General features: G+C 48.9%; 1 protein-coding gene across 1 annotated transcript in view; it reads left to right on the top strand.

Annotated features, from left to right (window-relative positions):
* Positions 1 to 2,356: 2,356 nt before the first annotated feature.
* The window catches only part of EPHB1 (EPH receptor B1), a 436,567-nt gene continuing 414,208 nt past the window's right edge, over positions 2,357 to 24,715 (top strand). Inside the window, exon 1 of the mRNA XM_017501026.2 lies at positions 2,357 to 3,297. Within this exon, the coding sequence (XP_017356515.1) occupies positions 3,240 to 3,297 (58 nt within the window). The 5' untranslated portion in view covers positions 2,357 to 3,239. The remainder of the gene's footprint in view (positions 3,298 to 24,715) is intronic.

The raw sequence follows: 24,715 nt of genomic DNA, 5'->3' as shown, positions 1-24,715 counted from the left end.
CAATATTTTTTAGAGGGCCTAGTTGGTGATGTTCCTGTAATTATCCTGGCACAAGTTCAAAGTCCCTAGCAGGGTTCTACTTGAAATCCCTGTACTTGGTGGGCTCCAAGCATGCTCACAGGTGTGACATTCTGCAGTTAGCTGGATAATGGTCAGTTCTATCTTCAGCCATGTCTGAGGGAGCCATTCATTACCCACAGAAATGTAACACAAGGGTATTGTGAAGAGGGACAGAATAGAAGGCTTCCTGGGAGAGGTGGGATTTGGGTAGAAATAGAGGGCAGGAAATTCAATTCAACTCATTTTGGTTGTGCAAGTACACATCCAGTACAGTACTTGCAGGCAGAAGGTGCTCAGTAAACAGAAGGCCTTCCCAGCATGTCTAACTAGCCGCTGTCACTCTCTCGCTGCTTCCTGCTTTGTGATTCTCCAGAGCTCTCCTCAGTACCTGACATGCCACTGCCTATTTACTTATTACTGTCATCCCTCCACCACATGGTAAGCCCCCCTCAGAACGGGGCTGTCTACTGTGTTCCCACAGGTAGACCAGGGCCTGCCTGAATACATGAGTGAGCACATGACTGGCCTGGGTGTGGGTGTGGGGATGGCAAGAGAATCCCCTAGGCCCAGAGAAAGACCTGCAGAGTCTGGGCTGAGAAGGCAGGTTTCAGGGAGCTTACAGAGCAGTCTGAATGTCATACTAGAGTGGTCAGTCTCTCTTCAGCAGACAGTGAGGAGCCGCTAGATTGCCCTGTGAAGAAGAGATAAGATCAAGCTTGGCTTAAGAACGATGAGTTTGGCAGCAGAGTTCGAAAGGATTAAGCGGAGGGAGGGAAGCTGGACAGTCATTCGGAGACTCTTCAGTTGTCCAGGGAAGGGTAGTATGGGCTGACACTGGGTCAGATGCAGCGGCATGGGACAAGGTCATAAGAAGGAGGACATGGCTGAGTGGGGGGCTTTGCCATATATGCCTACCAAGTGATGGTGATGTAGTGAAAGGGGAAGGAAGAGTATGAAACTCATTCATCCATCCATCCGTCCACCTGTCCATCCATGAGGGGATGGCTGGAGGTAAAAAAGCAAGTGAAGCTGCCAAGGAGCTACCCATGTACCCCAGGAGGACAGGCTCCAAGGGTAGAGTTTGGGGGATACCTCTCTTGAGAGCTGAACAGTTAACAGAGGGAACAGTAAGAAGTAGCAAGACAGGTAGGAGGAGAAGCAAGACCACAGAAACTGGGGCCAGAGCCCCAGAAGAACTACTGGACACCAATGTCAGTGGGTGCTGAGGTTGCGGGAGGATGATGGCTAACTAGGAGCAGGTTGTTCCCCAGGGTGACATCAGGTGGCTTCAGAGACATCAGGACACAGTGGATGGTGTGGAGGCGCAGAGGGCAGCTGGCATGGCATTGAGGTGGATGACGAGAAGGTGGAGGTAGACGACATCTTCCCTTCAGGTGCAGATGTGGGGTGGGATGGAGGGTAGGGGAGGAGGGAGGCAGCCTGGGTCAGAGCCAGGGATGAAAAGAATTGTCAGGACTGGGGGACTTGAGTCTGGCTGTGGTGGAGAGGAAGCAGTCCCAGCAAAGGAGAGACTAGACACACAGGGTGGGCATCTGATTTAGAAAAGCCCAGAAAGGAGAGTCATCCAAAAGAGAACCATCACATCTGTCTGTTGTTAACTCATTAACAGCCCAGAGGAAAGACTTGGAGCTTCCAAGGTGAGAGGCCTAGGAGGAGGAGGGTGACCTAACTGTGTCATCCCTGACCCTATAGGACCAGACCATCACCAGGTCTGTAGTGGGGTGGGGGAGGAGGGAAGGACTCTTCTCCAGCATAATATATAAAAGCCTCAAGGTGAGTTTCTGATTTAGAATCCTTGACCATCTCTAGAAACAGGAAGGTAAAGCGGAGAGCTGAGCCTGGGAGAATTGCTCCTATCTCCAAGGCTGGGTCCCAGGTTGCTGCTTAAGCCCTTCCCACCCACACTGATGGCCTGGCGCACAACAACAGTGCACCTCGCCTTGCACAACAGCTGTGCTGTTTTATAGCTGACGGTATGACTGCTGGTCTCCCCGCGCTGAGCTGTCCTCTGGGGTCAGGGCCTCCGTGGAAGTTCACAGTGCATTGGGAAGTGAACACTAAAGGCAACCAGAGGCTTCTGCAGAAAAAGAACTGTGAAACGTTGGACAGGAAGCAAGTCCGGTGCCCAGGGGACCCTGGAGCAAGGACCCACAGGTTCTCTCAACAGTATTCATTCTTTCAACGGATTTGCACTATGCCTCCCATGGGCCAGGCACTGTTCTGTGAACTGGGAATTCTGTAGTGAATAAAATTGGCAAGAATCCCAAGAATGGTGACTCCATTTTAATAAGGTGGAGACCCATGATAAAATCGAATAGTAAATACCAATCCGTGCTAGAAAGTGAAGAGCTCAGGAGGAGAGGCATGGGTGCACCCCTGGAGTTGCTCTAAACAGGATAGGCAAGGTCCCCTTGTCTCAGAAAAGATGAAAGAAGCCTCATTTATATTTAAAGCGCATCCAGTCCTGGGTGGGATGTAAGGGCACCAGGCCTCCCCAGCTCCTTCGCTGGGCCCCCTAGGTGGGGACAGGGCGAGCTGGGCGGGCCGCTGCGGTTCTCCGAGAGCACCACGAGGGGGAGCCCGGACCCCTCCTAGTGCCTTCCGAGCCCTCCCGCGCAGCCTTGCAAGCAAAAGTTTTTCTTAAACTAACAATGCCAGTGTAAGGAGGTGCCCGCGCCTGATTGGCCGGGGGAATTTTGCAGGTTTGATTCCTTGATTGGACGGGAGGTGTTAGGGGTGGGGAGAGAGCTGATGGTGGGGGATCCCGCTCCCTCCCGCGTCAGTCTGGCCGGCTCGTCCTCCCGTAGGCTCCTCCGCTGTAGCTCCTCGCAATGTGACACCAGGACGCACTCGCTCTCGCGCGCTCTCCCAGGCTCGTTCTCCCTCGCCCTCTCTCTCTCACACACGCACGCACACACCCACCTCTCTCATAAACACACACACACACATGCACACCCACACCCACGCGCGCCCGCACCGCCCCACGCGCGCACACTCCTGCCCACGCCCACGCAGCGCTCCGGGGAGTCCGGTCCCGGTGAGGGCGCGAAAGGATACCGAGAAGCCACCCGCCGGGAGCCCAGCGGCGCCCCGGGACGCGGCGCTCTCCCCGCGCTGCCGCCTGCGCTCGGGCTCGGCTTGGGTGCCGCCGGCCGGCTATGGCCCTGGATTGTCTGCTACTGCTCCTCCTGGCATCCGCAGTGGCCGCGATGGAAGGTAACGTACCCTCCACGGAGCAAGTTGGCTGCCGGTGCCTGCCGCCTCGGGACTGCTGTGCTCCTTGGCTCGCTGGGTTTCTCCGGCTGCTTCGCGGTGCCCGCGTCCCGGGACCGAGGGCAAGGAGGTGTGGGAGCCTCAGCCGCAGCCGAGCACAGGGCTTGGGCGGCACCCACCAGCGCGCCCCCGGCTGGCTCTTAGCACCCGAAACTGGCTAGCTAAGTCCCCCGGCTTCTGCGCCCGGCATTCCCTGGCAGCCTCGGTCTCACTCGGCCTCCGCTTGGAGAGCACGGAGCCCGCTGCATTGCGGTGCCTGCTCCTTAGCTCTGGGCAGAGCCAGAACTGGGCGTTGGGGAGAAAGGGGCGCCTCTGGCCGTCGGCTCCTGGAGTACCCGCGCCCGTCTGCTCTCAGGCACGGATGCGCTTCTGAGGAGCCGCGCGCCACCTCCCTTTCCCCAGCTTCCAGTCCACGGGCTCGGGGACTTTGCTTGGCCTGCAAGCGCTGTGGGCGGGGGTTGGAGAAGCTCTGCCCTGGTACCCTGCAAGTGGCCGCCGAAGGAGGGGGGTCGAGTTCATTGGCCATACCTTTGGGGAACAGTCTGGTGGTCCGGGCGCTGCGGGACTGCACGTTTCCAGGGTCAGTCGGGTAGAGGTGGACACACTTTTGCCTCCTGAGCCTTGGAACAGGAGTGGGCTGGGGTGAGTGGTAGGTCCTACCTAAAGGCTCCCAGCCTCTCCAGCACCCGGGAGAGGAGACTCGGCTGTCGGGAGTCGTCGGGCAGCGTCACACTCTGCCAGCTCAGACTTGGCGGTACCCCCGGCTGGTTGGGAAAGCGCGCTCCAAAGACACCGTGCCCAGTGCAGCGGGGAGCCTGGACGCTGTAGCGCTCGTGAATCCCTGTGGGAAATCCCGGCCCAGCTCTCCGCCTCCCGCCCCTTCCCCCGCCCCCATTCTTCGCAGCTTAGCAGCAGCCACTGCAGCCTCCCAGGAACACAGCTCCGCGGGAGAGCGGAGTTGGAGTTGCCGGGAGAAAACCAACTCTAGGGGTGATGCCCTGCTGCATTCCAGCTAGCGGCCCCACTTCCCAGTGTCCTGCGCCGGGTGGAACTCCGCTGGGAGACTCCAAGCCGAGGAGACGCAGCTCCTGGCGCCCACGCCACGTTCCCACCTGGGAGCTTCGCTCTGCTTGTTACCCATGCCTCGAGAAACTATGACCGGTTGCCCAGTGGAAGCTCCCCCAAACACCATGGTTTGGTGCCCTCCGCCATTCTGGAAAGCGCTGCCCTTCTGGAACTGAAGCTGGGGGGCCATTCCGGGTCCTGAGGCACGGCTAAGATTTCCTTGCCTTTTGGTGAAGACCACTGCATCCCGCGTTTGTTCTGGTGGCAGCGTGGGGGTGCGGCGATTAATGCCTAGAAAGCTCTCGCTTGCTTTTCCGAAGGTGGCTTTTTCTCTGCCTTCCGTCTCCTGCTGCCCTCAGGGGCTGCTGGTCTTTGTAGGGAGGGGAGCAAGGAGGGGTTTGTTTTTTGGAACGTGCAGGGACTGGAGCTGTGTGGAGCGCCGTCAACACCCTGGCGCAGGGATGCCTGGGCTTGACTTATTGAGAGACACGTGTGGGAGCAGTTGAAATTGGAAATTCAAGGGGATATATACCCCCAAACTGGGCAGGAAAGCCCAGGGTGAGCGCGTTTGTAAGGGCAATTAGAGACTGAACTTGCAGCATTGAGGCGGTGTCTTGCCGGCTGGAGCCTGGTCCGGCTGCTGCTCTTCGAGTCTGCAGAGGTTCAGTGGCTGGGTCTCTGAAAGGAGATGGGTGCCCACTTTGGGGAGCGTGGTCTTGACATTGGGTTCCTGTGCATGCAAGCGAAATAGCTTGGAGAGCAAATGAATGGAAACAGAGCAGGCATCAGGACGTGGTCGTATCCTCCCTGCCCCTCTTCTTGGCTAGCCAGAGATCCCTGCCTGCTTGGTGGAGGCTGCCCACGGCTGCCATTGTGTCAGAGCCCAGCCAGGTATGCGGGGCTCTGATGCCCAGGCCTTCCGGTGCCACTTACCCCTGGTGCTGTGGCTTCTCTTGGTCCAGCTGGGAAACTTTGCCAGTGGCCTGGCAGAAAGGAGCTTGACTCTGTGGGCCAAAAATCTCTCCAGGAAGGGTTGAAAGAAACGCCACATTCAGCAGAATATTAAAGCAGCCCCCTGATCCCTACTCAGTTCGCAGGGATATTACACAACATTCACTCCTTCCTCTCCTAGAATGAACACAGGCAGGCTTATTTTCTACTCTACACACACGGAGCCGCCTTCTCGCCTGCCTGGTTGGGCTGTGGCCAGTGTTATTTGGTTTGTGATGAGTGAGGAATAATGATCAGAAAGTGGATCGATGAGCTGCCTATGGACAGCAGATCCCTCCCAAACTCGGCTGTGGTCAGGGGGCGGCTCTCCCTGCTGATTTCAGATGCTCATGTGTCTGTTTGCTTTTTCCTGGGGTCTCCGGGGGCTTTTCAGTGGGGCTTTACCACACAGGAAAAATTGCTCTGAGGCCAGGCAGGCCCTCAGCCCAGGCCAGGGCAGGGACAAAGGGACAGTGACAATCATGGGTCAGGTGAGGAGAGGTGACCAGAGGAAAGCAGGACCCTATGACACCCCCTGCCTGGGTAGAAGGAGGGAGGGCAGCATCTGGTTGTTGGCCAGAGGGGCAGAGGAGGGGAGGGGGCTCAAATTCCCATCATTAGGCAGGAGGACTGTTGGCTTAGGGTGTAGGAAACTCAGACTGAAAGAGAGCTCCCCTTCTCCTTTCCCCGCAACACTCCTGCATTTCTAGCCAGTTCTGCTCTGTGAGGAGAGAGATGCCACTACAGGCAAAAGGCTTGCTGGAGCTAAGTCTGTCTTCAGAAGGGAGTAGGGTAGGCTGTGGTGGCCAGAATGCTGAAATCCTCCTGCCTTCTGGACACAAAGCTCTAGGCCCCTCTGCTCAGCGTCCTGACAAACAGCTGCCTCTTGAAGCCCACCAGTGTCTTTTCCGACCTGCTCTGAGAGCTTGTTGAGAATGGGCTGCTGGTGTCTGTGAAGCGATGGCAACTGCTCGCATTTTCTGAGCTGCTCCTTGTCTTGTGCCCTTTGGGATAGGACCTGGAAACCTGGGCTTCTCTGGAGGCTCTTCTACAGCAGCAGACACTCACCTTCAAAGTGAGGTATCCCTGGACTAAGCACATTGGCCTTTCTGGGAGGCAGCAACCTGGAATTGCTAACTGCTCATAGTATCCTCTCTACCCCACTCCCCATGTCCAAGGAATACCCATGCACCTGCAGAAGGCCTCGGAGTGTGGCACAATGGCTGAGAATACTCCCGGGAGACTTGTTCTTTGGTGTGGCCTAGAGTGAAGTTCTGTCCCTGGCACCCTTGGATGTCCACATGTATTTGGGTATTAGATTTCTCAAGGTTTGACAAGTAGTGGGTTCCCAGCAGGTGTTGCCGATGCATGAGTATACAACTAAATTACTGTTCCCTTTTGTGTCACGCCCCAATATGAAGTGCCAGGCACTGAATTTCACTGTACACATTTTGGAAGCAGTTACATTTCCATTACAGGTTTGTGGCAGAAAACCCCAAACTAAGCCCATGTGTCTTCAACAGGCTTCAGGGTTAGGTAGGCAGTCATTCACTATTTCTGCATTTTCTGTTAATATTTGTTTGCTGTGTATGCATCTGTTTTGGGTGTCCATGAACATGCTTGAGCCTACGAGCAGTAGCAGGCACCAAAGATTTTCAACAAAATGTCTGAGAAAAGTGAATTTGAGAAAATTCCATGTATTAGCTGATTTTATTTTCTGTGCACCGTGGAAAGATCACCGTTACTCAGTGTTTGTGGAGCTGCTTGCTCAAGCCATGCGTGTAATGCTGGTGAGGGAGGGCAATGCACCTCTGGGCAATGGCTTGGGAAGAGTCTTGGCAATGTAAACAACTGCAGAGGTCCAGACTCAACCCCAGCTCAAACCTTCTGAGTTTCTGGAACAGAGCTGCCAGCAGCTCATGATGTGCCTAAGCATGGGGAGGGCCTGCTGGGCCACACAGTGTTCAGCTCCAGCCCCTTCTGCTTTCTGTTGACTTGTGCAACCCAGACCCAGATCTCAGAGCCCCTGCTTTGTTTTCTCACAAGAATAGGTACCGTTGACCCAGGAGAAAAGCCCATCAGGCAGAGGCATGGTATTGCTTTTACTTAATTTTACCCATTAAGAAGTAATCTTTGATAAAGCAAATAGGATCAAAGAAGAAGGGCAGTGTGAGGGGATGCAGGACAGCACCATGACCGCCTCCTCTGGATCTAATGTGTACTTCCTATTTAGTAGAAACTACGTGTTCTTTAGTTGCTTGAATAAATTTTGTGAACTTGGAGCAATGGAATGAGGGAGGTCTGGCCATGAGGATGGGGCTGGAATCAGCATGAGTGGAGACAGATAGCAGGATCACGTAGCCAGAGCACTCCACCTGGCTTTTCATCTCTCAACTCTGTTGCTTGGAAAAATTACCCAGTTAACCCGGCCACAGTGTCTTTCTTTGTCAAATGGGTCATGATGCCCACTTATTCCAACTATAGGAGTAGGGATAAGTAATAGCCAACATAAGGACACACTCTGTACTAGATTAAAAAGAAAGTAAGATGCTATTAAAATCAAAGATACATTTGTATTACTAAATTTAAAAATCATATATAGCTCATCCCTAAATGTTCCTAGTATCACTGAGGCTTAGAGGCATAGTATTTTTCTAGCATGGACAAAAGGTACGGGCAAGTTTGGAAGCCCAAAGAGGGGAATATCAGCTCAGGCAATGGTTCCCAGACTTCAGGTTTCATGTCACCTGGGCAGTTTGCTACAGACTCCTGGGTCCTAATCCTAAAAGCTCAGCAGGTTTGGATGGATCTTGAAAATCAGCATTTTAAGTGGGCTTTCCAGAAGATCCTGGCATATGTGCTTCCTGGAAACACTGCCCAGAGGACTGTTTCTAGACCAGGCTGCAGTCAGAAATCCTAGTGGGTCTTGCCCAACTCTGCACTTGCTGAATCAAAGTGGCCTGGGTCTGCATTTTAACAAGGGGCCCGCCCCAATGATTCAGATGCAAACAGTCTGGCACCTGTATATTTGGAAACTGCTGATGAGATCTAATTCACTTAATCCCTACAAAACCTATCAGGTGGGTATTACTATAATCAACTCCTCTCCCATTTTTTAGATGTTAAGACCAAGATGTAGTGTAGTTAAGTAATTTGATAAGGTCACACAGCCAGTAAGTGGCTGATCCTGGATTTGAACCCAGGCAGTCAAGCTCTGTAGTCTATATTTTTAGCCACCATATGCCACCACTTTTGAAGGCTTTGCATGAAGGAAGATTCATATGAGTTGCAGTCCAGGGGTGGGAAGGGTTCTAGTGCTGACTCTGCCATTGGGCATTGGGGACTTCATTGGCTACTGGGGACTTAAGTTTCCATGGTCATGCCAGAAGAGATGAGCAAAATGTTCAGTCTCAATACTGCAGATCAAGCTCTAGTTTCCATGTTGTTCTCTCTGCACCTTCCTCCTACCCTCTTACCCCCACGCCTATACACACATAGACACAGGGCTGGCGACCTGTCCTGCAGCATACTTTCTCATAAGAACTGGTATATTTTTTCCTGTCTCTGCCATGACCAGCCCTCCCAAAGAAGAAATGATCAGCAGAGAAGTGTCCCCAAAGGAGATGGAGCTGGGCCTCCTGTGAGTTTCTGGAGGCAGTGGAAGGGGGCACACGGAACCCTTACCTGTCCTTCATTCACTGTCAAGGTGGTGTTCCTGCACCTGGATTCCAAAAGTCTGCATTCTTTGGAAGAGCTCTTTTTATGTCTCCCTCTTCTGCACTAGCCACTTAAGCAACTTGAATATTTCTGTCAGATTTCCATGTCTCCAAAGATGGTGGAGAAACAGCATTTCATGTCTGCCCTTCTGAGGAAATTACTGTAATAATAAAGTAATGCCTTGGGAAAGTTTTCATATTTAAAAGCAAAATTTTGCATGAGAAATTCTTCAGCTTTTCTTCAGCTTCTTCTGTAGACTCCATTTCAAATGGCAGCTATAGGTGTGGCCCTCGGGTCTATATATAGAAACGCTAGATATAGTGTGTCTATATATACAAACACTAGATACAGTGTTTCTATATATAGTGTTTGATATATATATCTATATATCAAACACTATATATATATGCTATATAATCATAGTGTTTGATTGTGCTTGGGTGGGGGGCATTCAGTGGTGAGGTCAGGACCACCTGCCCCATCAAAGATCCCTGATATCTGATGTATTAGAGCTACCTTGCTGGCTTTTGTTGATCATTTCCCTGGGGGTTAGAAAGATGGGAACACACTTCCCAGGGGGGCCTGGAGATCAACCGGTTGGTTCTTCTTTGTTGATGGAAAACCACTTTCTCTCTGACTTTAAGTACAGGAAGCAAACAAGTGCACGGTTAGCTCTCTCCCTCCTTGTGCCTGTTTTCTCATTGTTGAATAGACTGGAGGAAGGATTGTGATGGTAGAGAGAGTAGCAGGGACTTGGAGTGAGTGCACACCCCAGGGTAGTAGCAGTGGTAGAAGCAGGGGTTGACAATTTTAGATAAAGTCCAATCTGAGGCATGGTGACCCTCTAGCAAATCATGGGTGGGGCATGGATCCTCAAAGCCTGGCAGGGGTTCTGTAGGAGGCACCCTGGGATCTGATTTTCAGGCACCAGAGATTGATAAGAGTGAGCTTAGTCAATATCAAGAAGGCTAAGTGCCCTCCATGAGAAAGCCTAGTGCCCTCTGTGAGGAAGACTGTGCTCTAGGGAACACCCACTGGCCAGCAGCAGGTACAGACCTGTTCAGCTGTTGCAGGCAGGATTGGGGTCATGGTACCCACTGGTACCATGGAGCATTATCTGCCAGATGCCTCTCACTGTAACTGGCTTGTAAGTTAATTCCAACTTTGTGAATGAGAAGATTTCATTTCCACAGCCTAGCAAATGGGTATGTTTTATTATGCTCTCAGCCTTCTAGGTAAAGAAAAACATCTCCAGCAAGCATGGACTGTTAGCTCTGTGGGAGGATGCCCAAAACTGAAGATCTGGGGGCCCTGCACTGCACTATAATGACCCTGCTGGTGATTGAGGTTTCAAGATGATCTACTTGTGAAAAGAGGGAAAGGGTGATGAAGAAGGTCCTGTTTCCCCCTCCATCACCAGTACAGATGTTTCTCCAGGTCAGGTGAAATCCCAGCACCTGCAGACAACACCACTAGCAGCAGCTTAAAGAGGCTGCTTATGGAACGTTCCCCCAGAGTTCTCTGTAGCAGAACTGGGCCAATGTGGAAACAGAGACAGGAGATTTTCTGAGAATTACCAGGACTCATTTCTGCCCACAGATTGCACCTGAGGCCCTGCATCTCTCATCTCTCCCCTCCCACTTCCTGGCAGCAAGTGACAAAATGACTGATTTGAATTTAACCTTCTTGCTCTGCTTCTCCATTCCCCTGTGAAGGTGATAATGAACAGAGAAATGGGCAGAGGCAGGTGGCCAGAAAGGGAGGGGACAAGTGACGGGAGCAAGGGCCCAAGGTTGTAGCTTGGCGGTAGCTTCTAAGGTCCCTGGGACTGATTATGGGGGTTGTGTTAGCTTGAGGGAGCCAGCAAGGGGTCAGGCTTGTCTGCACAGTCTTGAAGCAGGACTGGAGGTCAGTTTTAGGAAAGGTAAGAAACTTTTCAGGAGTCCTACAGGCTGGCAATGATGGATCTGAGATTAGATTATACTCCCAACCACTCAGCATTTCTCATGTGCTGGTCCCTTTATACGTATTGATCCCTATACCTTTAGTATCTAAGTGTTCTTTCTCCCATTTTACAGATGTGGAAGCTGAGGCTTTGAGAAGTTAACTGGCTCAAGAGTGAAGTTTCAAACCAAAGTTTGCCAAACTCCCTGGGCCTCTGCCTCCCAGTTCAGTCATCTTTTCCATATCACTTTGCTTATTTATGGATTAAATCAGGGAGCATGTGTTAACCAGGAGATGTCTATCCTTGTCCTGCTCAGTGCCATCAAAGGCACAGACAGTCCCGCTCTAGTGTCAGTGCTCGGACCCTGCGGCCAGCCTCTCTTCTCACTCTTTGAAGCTGTCCCACCTGTTCCACAGCTGGAGAAAAACTTTTTCCTTCTCAGTTTGCATTTTCCTGTTGCACGTTGCCTTTCCCATGTGCCCCTGACAGCCAGACCTGCATTGTGGTCATTATTGGCTTCTCTTTGCTGCATGTCTGTCTTAGTCTATATTCACCCTGCTGATAAAGACATACCCGAGACTGGGAAGAAAGAGAGGTTTAGTTGAACTTACAGTTCCACATGGCTGGGGAGGTCTCAGAAACATGGCATGAGGTGAAAGGCACTTCTTATATGGTGGCGGCAAGAGAAAAATGAGGAAGAAGTAAAAGCGGAAACCCCTGATAAACCCATCAGATCTCCTGAGACTTATTTGCTATCTTGAGACTAGCATGGGAAAGACCAGCCCCCATGATTCAATTACCTCACCCTGGGTTCCTCCCACAACACATGGGAAATCTGGGAGATACAATTCAAGTTGAGATTTGGGTGGGGACACAGCCAAACCGTATCAATGTCCATCTAGATCTTGTCTTTGATGAGCTGTGTTGCTTAGATGGCTGCAGTTGGCACCTATGCCTGGATCTTGGGGTGGGGGTGTGTGTGGGTGGGGAGGAATCAGGGCACAATGCAGATCTCCTGGTACTCCCTCCACAGGCTCGCCTTCCAGAGGAAGGGCCAGCTGCTGGTGTTTCTCTTTGGGCACTTCTCTGAATTCTTCTCTGTGGACTCTGTCCTGCTTACCCTTGGCCTGGGGGCCATGGTGTTTCTTGAGCTCTGGCTGCTTTTGTCCATCTGGCCAGATGCAGGCTTACGACGTCAGAGGAGGACACTAGGATTTAGCATCAGCTTTGAGCATGCAAGAACATGTGGGGGATATTGAGGAGAGAAGCTCCTCAGCATCCTAGCCTCACTGGACAATGGCCAGTCCCCCTTGGAGCCATGGCAGTGGAAAGGGCTGAGCAGGAGGATGAGAAATAATTGCAGGTGGCTTCATCGACAGTGGCAGCAGAGAGAATGCCTTATCTGTGAAAGGCAGCTGGGCGCTGCAGTTAATTGTTCTGTTGTTTTCCTCTTGCTGTTTTTCCAGCACATCAACGTAGGACCTTTGCCCTTGGCTTTCTCATTGATGCTGAGGCTGGAGCTGGGAGGTGAGCTGGTGGCAGGGGGATTGGGAAGGGGCCTCATTCCAGGTGGTTTTATGTGAATTCTTGCTCCAGAACTATCTGTTCAGGTTCCTCTAGGGCTGTCTGCTCCTGGGGGCCATTGTCACAGGACCACGAAACCCATCAAGGGATGCTCTCGGCTCCTTTGGCAATACCTCCAATTGGGCTGGGATGGTGGAATGCAGGCTATAAGCTAGAGGACAAGGAACAAGGTGTCAGTATCAGAAAATCCACCACATTTTGGACAGGTGCTTAGAGGCCTGCAGCAGGCACTGGTCAGAACACACTTTGGGTGTCAAACCATAGTGTAGTGTTTGGTTTTTTCCTGGTCACACTACAGGTGTGAATCCATTGCTGGCTCCCTAGTACCTTCAGGGCTAATGCATGCAAGACCCTGTGTCACCTGGGTCCTCCTGGCCTCCTGCCCTCCTGCCTGGCAGCACCTCCTTTCTGAGCTCCACACAGGTACATGTGTACACACACATGCCCACAGGTGCACATGCTATACAGCTGCACATGCCCTGGGCATCTCCTTCTCTTCATCCACACAGGGGCCTACCTGACTCATCTGCCCCATGTGTCTCTGGGTCTGCTTGCTCTGCTTGTGTTGCATGTCTTACTGTTCTTCTCTGGCTAACCCTAAATTATTCTTCAGAATTCACCACAGTGATCACTTCCTCCTAGAAGGCTTTCTCCCCTACCCCACACTGGATTGGGTTGCCCTCTGGGTGCCCCCACAGCTGCCTTTGCTTCCCTCTGGGGGAGCACATCCCACACTGGTCTCCGGTTGTGTGTTTATTTTGCTGGGTATCCCACAGCTTTGTGAGCCTCTAAAGCATGGCTTCTATCCTGATTGTCATGGTGTCCCCAGCACTTGGCAATAAGTGTGACATAATGAATAAATAACATGAAGGAAAGGATCAACAAACACTTAAAAACCTGAGATCATGTCCTGTGTTGTCATTTAAAATATGTCTGCAAGTTTTTTATACACTTCCTATCAAAATGTGGAGCTTATTCCTCTCCCCTTGAATATAGGTTGGCCTTAGGACTCACTGTGATGAATGGAATATGGCAGAAGTGATTCTGCATAACTTTGGAGGTGAAGTCATAGAAGGCAACACAGTTTCCACCCAGCTCTCTTTCCTGAAATACTTGCCCTTGTCACCCAGCTACCATATTGTAAGGAGACCCAGATAACATGAAGGGGGCATATAGAATTTCTAGCCCCACCTCCAGCTCAAGTCCCAGCCCACGGCCAGCATGAGAGGCCAAGTGTGAATGAAAGAGTCTCCGGTTTGCTGCAGCTCCATCCTTCCAGGCACCCCTGCTGACTCTGAGTGGGGAGAGACAAGCTTTCCTCAAGAACCCTGTCCAAACTGCAGATTCCTGAACAAAATAAATGTTGTCATTGTGGAAAACCACTAAGTTTGGGGTTGGAACACTTAATAATGAAATATTTTAGGAGAGGCAGGAGAACAATGGTTTAGATAAACCTAGAAAGGGACTTAGGGGAAGGCTGTAAAGGGAGTAGAGCTATGACACCTCGTTCGTTCAACATTTAATAATAAATATTGTTAATCTCCTACTATGTACCAGGCAGCATGCGTGAAACCAGAAGTGTTACAGCCCTTGGGAGCTTACATCCTACTGCGGGGACAGACAAGCATGAAAAAGACAATGTATATATGATTTCAGGAAAGAGCTATAAAGGAAGTAAACAAGTAATGTGACTGAGAGTGATGGGTGCAGGCTTGGACAACTTAAAATGGGGGAAGGGAGAGCCTCTCGGTCTGTGAGTACTCGAAGTTCATTCTTAGCAAGTGAGCTTAGGTTTACTCTGCATGGGAGATAGATTTTCCCTTGATTTCAAAATTCTTTTCAGTCAAGCTGAACCAAGATGGAATAGGTGGCCTTGAGAGATGATACAGCCCCATCTCTTGGGTGTCCGAGTAAGGCGTGAGCTGTTCCCAGACTTGAGAGCTCACATTCTACAGGAGGCCAATGGGGAGTGGGAGCAGAGAGAACTGTCAGCACTGCCTAGGAGCCACCAGTGTCACAAGTACTCACTCAGAACACATTTATTGAGCATCTACATGAGAAGCATTGTACTCGGAACTGAAAACACAAAGATAAAGAAGACACAGTCTTTCCTTCAGGGAGCTCACTGACTAATAGGCTGGTGGAGGGGACAGAGTGACACAGACCACAGGGTGTAATAGGGCACATGATAGACTCTGATGGATGTGGTATTGAAGTTACACGTCAGCTGCTAGGAGAAACCAAATGAGAGGGTCAGACTTTGAGTGGGAAAGATTTGGGGAAGGAGTGTGTGTGTGTGTGTGGGAGGGAGGGAGAGGGAGAGAGAGAGAGAGAGACAGACTGACTGACTGGCTGGCTGGCTGACTGACTGACTGACTGACTGACTGACTTTGGAGGATGGGTAGAATGTTGCCAGAGAGATGGGAGTGTGTAGGAATGAGATACCAAGATCAATAGCCATCCTGACTCCCTGTCTCATGAAGGTGGACATTCAGGGGTTTCCACCAGCGGCCTAACCTATTTCATTTGTCCTATCTGTCAGTGTGGTAACAGAGATTCAACTCAAGCTGGAGGAAAGCAAAGAGTAGGTGGTTACTGACACTTGTCATTGCTAAGCAGTTTGGGACATTGGTTATGGTTATATCCAGGGCACCAGTGCTGTTTCGGAACCGTCTCCCTGTTTTCATTCCTTAGTTCTGTGTCTGTGTCTGCCAAGGTTGTGGCAGAAAACAGACAGCAGTCTCTGAGGAGGGTTTAATGAAGAGACTCTCTACAGAGGTCTGAACAACATTAAGGGAACTGATGAGGATGGGGATGTACCCAGGGACTGACAATAGTGGGAAGCTGATACTCCCCATGGGGGCTGAAGGAGGAGGGTTTGTATTCCATGAACGCTTTCTCCTCCTCTTACACATCATCTCCTGCCAGCACCTCCCATGATGAATTCACCAAGAAGGCAGAGGCATGCAAGTGTGGCTGATGCAGTTCATAGAGGTCAGAGGCACAGAAAATGGCAAAAAAAGAGTAGAGAATGGATCTGCAGGGATGATTGGAGACTAATCAGCACAGTCATTTATGTTGACTTCATCCTCAGACAGACTTTCCCACGAGACGGTCATGTGGCTGCTGGAAGCCTCAAACTTCTTCAGTAGAAAGATAAATTCTCACTCCTTGTAGCTCCAGCAAATGCTGAAGGAGGTTTGCCTCCTGGGCTTCCCTTGGGTCCTGAGCCTCTTTATGCACCAATCTCTATCACCAGGGTGATTGAAATATGCTCATGGGCAAGGCTTGGGTTATGTGTCTATGAAATCCTACAGCTGGGAGGAAAGGGGTCGCTTAGACCCATCAAGCTGCCTGGCCTGAGATGGAGGAGAGCTGGTCACAAAACTGTCAGGATACTTGTCCAGGAGAAGCAAGAATGGGTGCTGGGAAGGCATTCTTGCCATTGATAGGCCACACCTATCAGTCTTCCTGGGACAGCTAAATTATGCAACCAAGTAAGAGAGATGGTATGTACAATAAAGGAAAGTATATGGATTCTGGACAGAAGAAGAAGTATCTAGCTGTAATGGTCCTGAAGATGAAAATCTGGGTAAACAGAAAGTGATGGAAAAGTTAAAAATCCAGGGAGGGAGATCTGGAGACAGCCAGCCAAATAGGTTCTTTCTTGATGGGATGTTCTCTATCTTTCTGAGCATTGTGATCAAATTTAAAGTGAAGAATAGGCAGATAGCAGTGGTGTTTGGTTAAAGGCAAAGTGATTTTTAGATTAGGGCATCTCAACTAGACTGAAGGAGGAGGGTTCCTATTTAGGGGCAAGATGAGAAAAACAATGGGCGAAGAGCCATGTTTCTCACTGTAATCCTCTGGTTCCAGTGTAGATACCAGAGCTTCTGAATTTAACCACTGCATTTAAATTGGATATCCATTGGAGAGCAAGAATGAAAGAAATGCATACTCATAGGTATAGTGAGCTGGCTCATTTCCCTTTTTTTTCACTATTATCAATCATGGCCTAGTCTCACCTGTTATTTCCATTTTGCATCAGTAGAATATTTATTCAGTTTTTGATGTACTTTTTCCCCTAGGTTTTGAGTCTTGTATAAGAAGGCAGATCTTCAAAGTGCTTTGCAGACTACTTTTTTCATACCTTAGATATCTCTTTCTCATTCGAGAGAGAGAGAATGATCTAAAGTATACTTAGAGTTTATCAGAAGAAGGCTCCATTTGCCCTTCTAACTTCCCTGCCCTTGGCTCCAATTTTCCTCTACTCCCAGCTAAGCAGAAAAAGAACAGATTAAAAAAAAAAAACCCACACACAGTAGCACAATGCTGCTGCTCTGCATGAAAACCCTTGGCTTTCTTTTCCCAATCAGGAGAAAGTAATTTTCCTTTCACTCACCTGACTAACTTGTTCAGAGCATCTCCTCCCCACCCTTTTCTGATATCTTGCTGCTAAGTATTTGCCAATTCATTTGCATCTCAATGGTTTCTTAGCAACTATCATGCCCTCAGGATTAGGTACAAAGCTACTTTCTGACACAGACTGCCAGGGCTACATCGCCCTCTTTTATGGTGCCTGAGTTACCAAACCAAGCCCTGCTTAAACATGAAGCACATTTACTAACAGCATCACACGGATAATGAATTATAATGCCGTTACTCTCTGCCTTATCTGAGCATGCAGACTTCTGAGCAGCCCTTGCACTGAAATGCCCCAGATGATCCAGTGGTTCCTGAAAGCTGCCCTCTGATATGTTTTCAGAAAGAGAGTCACAGATCTCAGCATTGGAAAAGAGTCTTGTCTTTGGACAGACAGCGAATTAGGTCCATTTAATGGATGTGGCAGCTGAGGTTCACAGGGAAGGAATGACTACCACAAGATCAGACAGGCAATTGGAACATGCTAAGGAGAGGTGAGAGCTCAGTGCCCTGCTGCTTGCTAGTCTGTGCTCACATACTGCATCCTGCTAAGAGAGACCCATCTGTCAACTATTGTGAACTTTCAGCATGCACTTAAACTTTTAACATAGGTATGTGACTCTGTTGATCTGAGGTCCTAAAGATGAATCTTCTCACCTAACCAGAGCACAAGAGTAACTGCCCGAGTAGGCCGAATATGTATATCACCTGGTTTCTCCGATTTGGGCAGTTAACATTCTTTCCATTTACGGGCTTGAAGCATGGGTAGCACAGGAGGAGTGTGTGTGTGTGCATGTGTGTGTGTGTGTGTGTATTTTTATACAGATGATGCAGACAGACAGTGACACTGGACCATTTAGCAAATTAGAATATTCTGCCCTGAGTAGGTGGTGCTGCTTCTTTAACAGTACCAGGCCTCCACCACCAGGGCTCACTGGCATAGAACAGCCTAGCAAATGGAAGAGACTATTCAGGAAAGGACAATGAGAACAACGCTCATTCTACAGGAGGACTGACCTTTGCAACTCCCACTTCACGTTGTTATTAAATATCTGGGAAAAGACTGAGAGAACAATTATAGTATTGTCATAATGTATCAGAATACAAAGCAAGTGTTTCCAAGGAGGCTGTGGTTCAGCTGAGCTTGACAAAGCGGGGGACTCAGCTACAGCACTTAATTTCTTCTAATTTGGAAGTTGTCTTCATTACTTACACTAGCAGAAAACTCCAGACCTTTTGGGTGCAATTCTGCCATCGTGGACTCCAGATAGGAAAGGAAAGATAAGATGTTGGGAGCAAAGAGTGGGAGTCCTTGTGTTTCTACGTGTCTCTCTGCCAGACCTGAGTGTGCAGCCCTAGTTGCAGCCATCTCTCTCTCTCTATATTTAACCTAAGCTTAGCAGGGTGCTGGTCCTCACGAGTCCTCCTGAGCATTTGCTGAGTTGAGTTGGGTTAAAGGTTTTCATAGGAGGGAGAGTGAATGACTGCTTTTCCCTAGAAGGGGAGTCATATAAAGTACTGTGAGGGCTTGTGTGGCCCCTTCCCCTTTCCCACATTCCCAGCTGATCTCCCACTTCCCACCTAAACATACCCACAACACCTTCTGAATAGGTTAACCTCCCAGGTGGGAATTCCACCCTTATGCCTGGGGGCTGGGGCTATGGTGTCCAGCTCTCACTATCACAGACAGAATTCTTGCAGCTAAACCAGTGTTTCTCAACCTTATTCTCATAGTTGCCCCTATGAAGGAGCCTTTTTTGCCTTTTTTTTTTTTTTTTAAAGACAGCGTCTTGCTCTGTCCGCAGGCTGGAGTGCAATGGCATGATTTTGGCTCACTGCAACCTCTGCCTCCCAGGTTCAAGCAATTCTCTTGCTTCAGCCTCCTGAGTAGCTGGGATTTCAGGTGTGAACCACCACACCCTGCTTTTTTTTTTTTTGTATTTTTAGTAGAGACAGGGTTTTGCCATGTTGGCCAGGCAGGTCTTGAACTCCTGACCTCAGGTGATCCACCTGCCTCTGCCTCCCAAAGTGTTGGGATTACAGGCATGAGCCACTGCACCTGTCCTAAGGAGCCTTTTTAAGACATTGTTTTTTTTCCTGACCACCCCACACCCTGTGAAATGTGAGTACTACAGATATTGCGGACGTCTGTTCATATACTGAGGCCCTTCGGTGGGCCACAGATCGTTATAAGATTTAAGACTTTTTACTCTTCCTTCTTGCCAAGAATCAATTTTCACCTCTGCTGAGAGTGCATGATCTAAACACAATCAGCCTGGCAGTGACTTAGTGGGCCCTCAGCCGAGTTAGAGCTCAGCTTTGTACCATCTATTTTTCCAAATCAGTTTCACCCAGTATGGCCCTGAACAGTCAGAAAGGATATCCACCTTAGCTGGTCCAGGAAGCCCCCCTTCTGAGCAGGTATTAACCCTGCTGTTGGATCTTCTAGGGAGATCCAGGAGGACCCAGAGAAGGACTGGGTCACAGGTGTAACTCAGAAGCTCGGGCAAGAGTGGTTCCCCGGTAGGTGTAGAAGCATTTCAGAATTTTAACAAATACGGCTATGCCAGTGCCTACTTGCTGAATATCTGCCTTGACTTTGAGGGATAGGAAAATAGTCACTTGAGTTGGGGTCCATTTTTGGAAAAAGCTGTCTTGAAGCATAATTTACATATAGTAGGTTTTAAATGTACAATCCTGTGAGGGTTCACAAATGAATGCGGTTGTGTAGCCACCCTGCACAGCTGATACAGGTCGTCCTCTTCACCCTCGTGTCTCTTCACTGTCCACTGTCATTTGCCTCCCTTCGCTGCTGACCCCTGGCAACCAGCAACCACTGATACCGTTTCTGGTTCTATTGTTTTGCTTTTCTAAAAGCTCATAGACATGGAATCATAAAGTATGTGCTCTTTTCTATTTGTTTGGCTTCTTTCACTTAGCATAAGTATTTGAGATTCACTTATTTTGCTGCATGTGTTATACTTACTTTTTATTGCTGAATAGTATTCCATTGCGTAGATATATCACAACTGGTTTATCCATTTCAAAGTTGGTGGACATTTGCTTATAGTTTTTGGCTTTTTATAATTAAACCTACTGTGAATATTTAAGTAAGTGTCTTTATGTGAACACAGAATGAAAAACAGGTGTTCATTTTATTCAGGAAAATACTTGGATAACATGGTAAGTTTAACTTGATAAGAGACTGCCAGTCTGTTTTCCAAAGTGGCGGAAGTGTCTTGCATTTCCTCCAACAGTGTATGAGACTCCCAGTTGCTCCGTATCCTCACCAACAGCCGGCATTGTCAGTCTTTTTAATTTTAACCACCCTGGTGGGTGTACCATGACATCTCATTGTTCATTATCTTTTGCATTTCCCCAATGTGTTTTTCATGTTATAAGCCACTCATATATTCCTTGGTGAAATGGATGTTTAGACATTTTGTCCATTTCTTTATTGGGTTTTCTGTTCTGGGTCTGCTTTCAACATGGATGATTGTCTGGAGGTGACAGAGTGACCCCACTCACACTACCTCCAGACAATTTGAGTTGTCCTGATGTGCCGAGAAGACCATAATTGGTACCTGTGCTGTGTCTCATTTCTGGAAGTGGGATAGGGATGGACTATGATCTTCTTGACATGGATGGCTGTCCATGATCAGGGAAGAAGTGTGCCCTCAACAGGGGCCAGGGCCTCAGAAAGTGGGCTTTTGTTAGTGTGTGAGCCTCAACAGGAAGCCATCATTCGCATGACCTGGGATTGTGCTACTCCGTGTTTATTTCCCATGCATCCCCTCCAGTTCCAACCTCATCTTCATCATACTCCTGGGTAGGAAGGAAGGGCATTCTCCTGCCTCTACCTGGCATTGCAGGAGCAGCTGTAACTCCGTGGTGCTGGCAGAAGAAATCAGCTAGAAATCCCCAAGGGTCCTGCTTCTCCAGGGGCAGGTATCTTTTGGTTTTGGGCTTTCTTTTAGAGGAGAAAAGTATAATTTTTCTGCACAGAATGTCCTGTGAAGAGTGATCTGGAACCACGCACAGGAAGCACCTCCAAGCCCAGTCCTGGAATCCCAGGGCTGCACCCATTTGATAGGACACTGAGTGTCCCAGGCTGCTCATCACCTTTTTCTCAGTTACTCTGACTCCCAAGAGCTTTCCACCCTTTCTGGTTCATGTCATTCAAGCCATAGAGAATGCCTTTGGCTCATTTCTTAGCTTTAGATGACAGACTCAGGATTCTACAGGCTTTCCAACATTGGGGATGATGTAGGCACTTCAGCCATGTTTGCTGTTATTTGCAGGATGATGATCAGTGATCACTAATCATGGGGGAGGTGACACATGACAAGGATGCAGAGCTTGCAGTGGTGCCACAAGGCTCATCAGCTGGGGCCTGTGTCACTTCTCACAAGCACCTTTTGTGCTCACAAGCAAAGATGCAGCTCATGCTGTTGCTGCATCACTTTTGGCTCTGAGAAAAGCAGGCACCCACACTGTCTGAGACTCCCTGAGGGCTCCCAGAGTCTAGCCCAGGGCCTGCCACAGGGTAGGCACTTCGTAAATGATGGATGGATGGACTGGACCCCATCACATTGCCCAGAATCACTCAGGGAGAGACTGATGTGCATGCCACCATGGCAAGAAAACCAGGGACTTGTAGCAAACAAAAGCAGTGGAAGCATAGGAACCCTGAATGTCTCGTTGCGGAGATCAGACTGATATACCTGCTGCTGGATGGGAGGCACTTGAAGATGGTTCAGGCAAGGAATCTGCCATTGGAGAGACTTTTTGCTAGGGTACATTTATGGGTAAGCTGGGTCTTGAACATGTAGGGAGGAGAGTGATGAGGTTGCATATCATAGGTGAGAAGTGGCAGAAGCAGAGGCATGGAGACGGGAAAGAAAAGGTACCTAGAATAGCAATTACATTCAAATAGGTGCTCAGTGACATTGCCAGGGCTCGGTAATATAGGAGATCAGGGGACAGACAGAGTTTAGAGTGGGCTATGGTAACCAGGATGGCTTCCTGAAGGAAGAGGTACCTATTGAAGGTATAGTGGATTGGTGCTGATAGAGGAGGCAGGACATAGGAATTCTCAAGAGGCTTCCCTGCCCTAGCCCAGCATCATCTAAAATGGGGAACCTGTAGAAAAGCCTTCTTCAGTGACTTGTGCCTCTCTGTCTTATACTTCCTGGCTCTAGAAAGCCCAGGAAGTGTTCCAGTGAGGGAAGGCTCTGTGACTTGTTGCCTCCCAAGTCCCAGGGTCCAGCTGCCATTGTGGACAAAGCTTCATTCAGAGGAAAGCAAGATGCATCTTGTGGTGGTCTATACCAGCTTTTCACAGATGGTCTTCTTGGTGTCACCACTCAGTGTGTGGCCTTTGGGTCAGGGCTTGGTTTCCCACGGGAGCTTGTTAGAAATGCGGACCCTCAGGCCTCGCCTCAAAACAACTAAATTCAGCTGTGCCTGGACCAAGAGTCCCAGTCTCTGACCTTCTGCATCAGGGAAGCAGCCTCTTTAAATAAATTAACAAACTTATTTTGTACTTCTTAAAAAAAGAACTATCCTAGATTAAAGAATACTTAAGATTCATGACAAGTAAATGTAACAAATCCTGTACCAAGAAATTGCTTTAAAGGATATGATTTGGACAGTAGACAAAATTGGAATATAGCCTTCCAAAACTCAGGGAGCAGATCTCCTTAGATGAAAGTATTGTAACAAAATGTTAACATTTTCAAATTTGTAACTGCACTGTGGTCAAATAAGAGAGTATTCTTGTCTTAGGAAACAAGCATTGAGGAATTAAGGAGTAAAAGGCCGTGATGTGTGCAACCTGGTCTCAGAGGGCTCAGGGAGGAAAATAATAAATGTGTGTAGATAAAATAACAAAAGTGTATATAATACAAATGTATATGTAATATCATATATGATATATCCTATTGTACCATAAAATATATGTGGTGGGGAGAGAGAAAATGAAAAAGCAAATGTGGCAAAATGTTAAAAATTGGTGAATCAGGATAACAGGAGTATGGGGGTTTCCTGTTTCATGCAACTTTCTTGTGTGATTGCTCTTTCTTTAAAATAGAAAGTTTAAGAAAACAGTGTGCCTTGTTTCAAAGTTTGATGGATGTTGCAAGTTGCCCTCTAAAAAGGCTGAACCAATTTATATTCCCACAATGCCATGAGGGGGTTGGTGCAGCTGTTTAATGTAGCTATTTTTATTCAGCTATTTTGATGCCAGGGACTTTCTTTGATGGGGTCATATATCAGTTTTGACCTGGGGACATTTTCGTTTTTTTCCTCAATTTATTATGAATATTTCCAAAAGTACGGAAAAGTCAAAAGTATACTGCAATGAACATGCGTACTCCACCCCTACCCCTAGTTTCAACAGTTGTTGTTATTATTATTATTATTTTTTGAGACGGAGTTTCGCTCTTGTTACCCAGGCTGGAGTGCAATGGCGCGATCTCAGCTCACCGCAACCTCCGCCTCCTGGGTTCAGGCAATTCTCCTGCCTCAGCCTCCTGAGTAGCTGGGATTACAGGCATGCGCCACCATGCCCAGCTAATTTTTTGTAGTTTTAGTAGAGACGGGGTTTCACCTTGTTGACCAGGATGGTCTCGATCTCTTGACCTCGTGATCCACCCACCTTGGCCTCCTAAAGTGCTGGGATTACAGACGTGAGCCACCGCGTTGTTATTGTGCCGTATTTATTTATCGGTACACATTGTTTTGGGGGTGAGCATGGAAATTGAGACACAGAAAGATTAATGGCCAAAGGTAAGTGCTAGGGCCACACGCTGTGTCCTTTACACCTTGTCCTTCTTCTACCTCTGAGGTGTTTCTGAATGGCTGGCTTCCTGAACAGATGGAATGGGAATTTTTTTTTTTTGTTTTGAGACAGAGTCTTACTTTGTCATCCATGCTGGAGTGCAGTGGCATGATCTCAGCTCACTGCAACCTCCGCCTCCTGGTTTCAAGTGATTCTCATGTCTTAGCCTCCCCAGTAGCTGGGATTACAGGCGCACACTGCCACACCTGCTTTTTTTTTTTTTTTTTTTTTTTAGTAAAGACGGGGTTTCACCATGTTGGCCAGGCAGGTCTTGAACTCCTGACCTCAAATGCTCCACCCAACTTACCTCCCAAAGTGTGGGGATTACAGGCATGAGCCACTGTGCGCAGCTGAATTTTTTTTGTGTGTGAAGCAGTTGAGTGTTGGATTCAGACAGGTCTGGATTTGAATTCCACCTCTGATGTTGAACAAACTGCATAACCTCCCAGTTGTGGCCTCCATATGTTCGTTCCATAAGTGGGGACAGTAGCATTCACCTGACATGATCATTATGAAATAAATGAGATAAGGTATTTAAAGTCTATTGTAGTTATTAGTATTGTCATTACTAGTGTATCTCTTTTTTTCATTTAAAACATATTCCCAGGCCCCCTCCTCTGGGAAAACTGATCCCTAAATCTTTCCTCTGCTTGCCAATCCCTTGTGTGACCCATCTATTGCCGGTGGGTAGCTCTCCCTTGCCTACTCCCACAGACTTGGAGGGCCAATGTTCCGAGAAGCTTGGAAAAGCTGATATTCAGGAATGTGTGCTGGGGTGATGTTCTGTAACCTGACAT

This window comes from Cebus imitator, unplaced genomic scaffold (assembly GCF_001604975.1).
Source record: "Cebus imitator isolate Cc_AM_T3 unplaced genomic scaffold, Cebus_imitator-1.0 Scaffold277, whole genome shotgun sequence".
In the NCBI taxonomy this organism is placed as follows: Eukaryota; Metazoa; Chordata; class Mammalia; order Primates; family Cebidae; genus Cebus; species Cebus imitator.
Note: the sequence above shows the minus strand (reverse complement) of the source record. Positions and strands in the feature narration are given on the sequence as shown.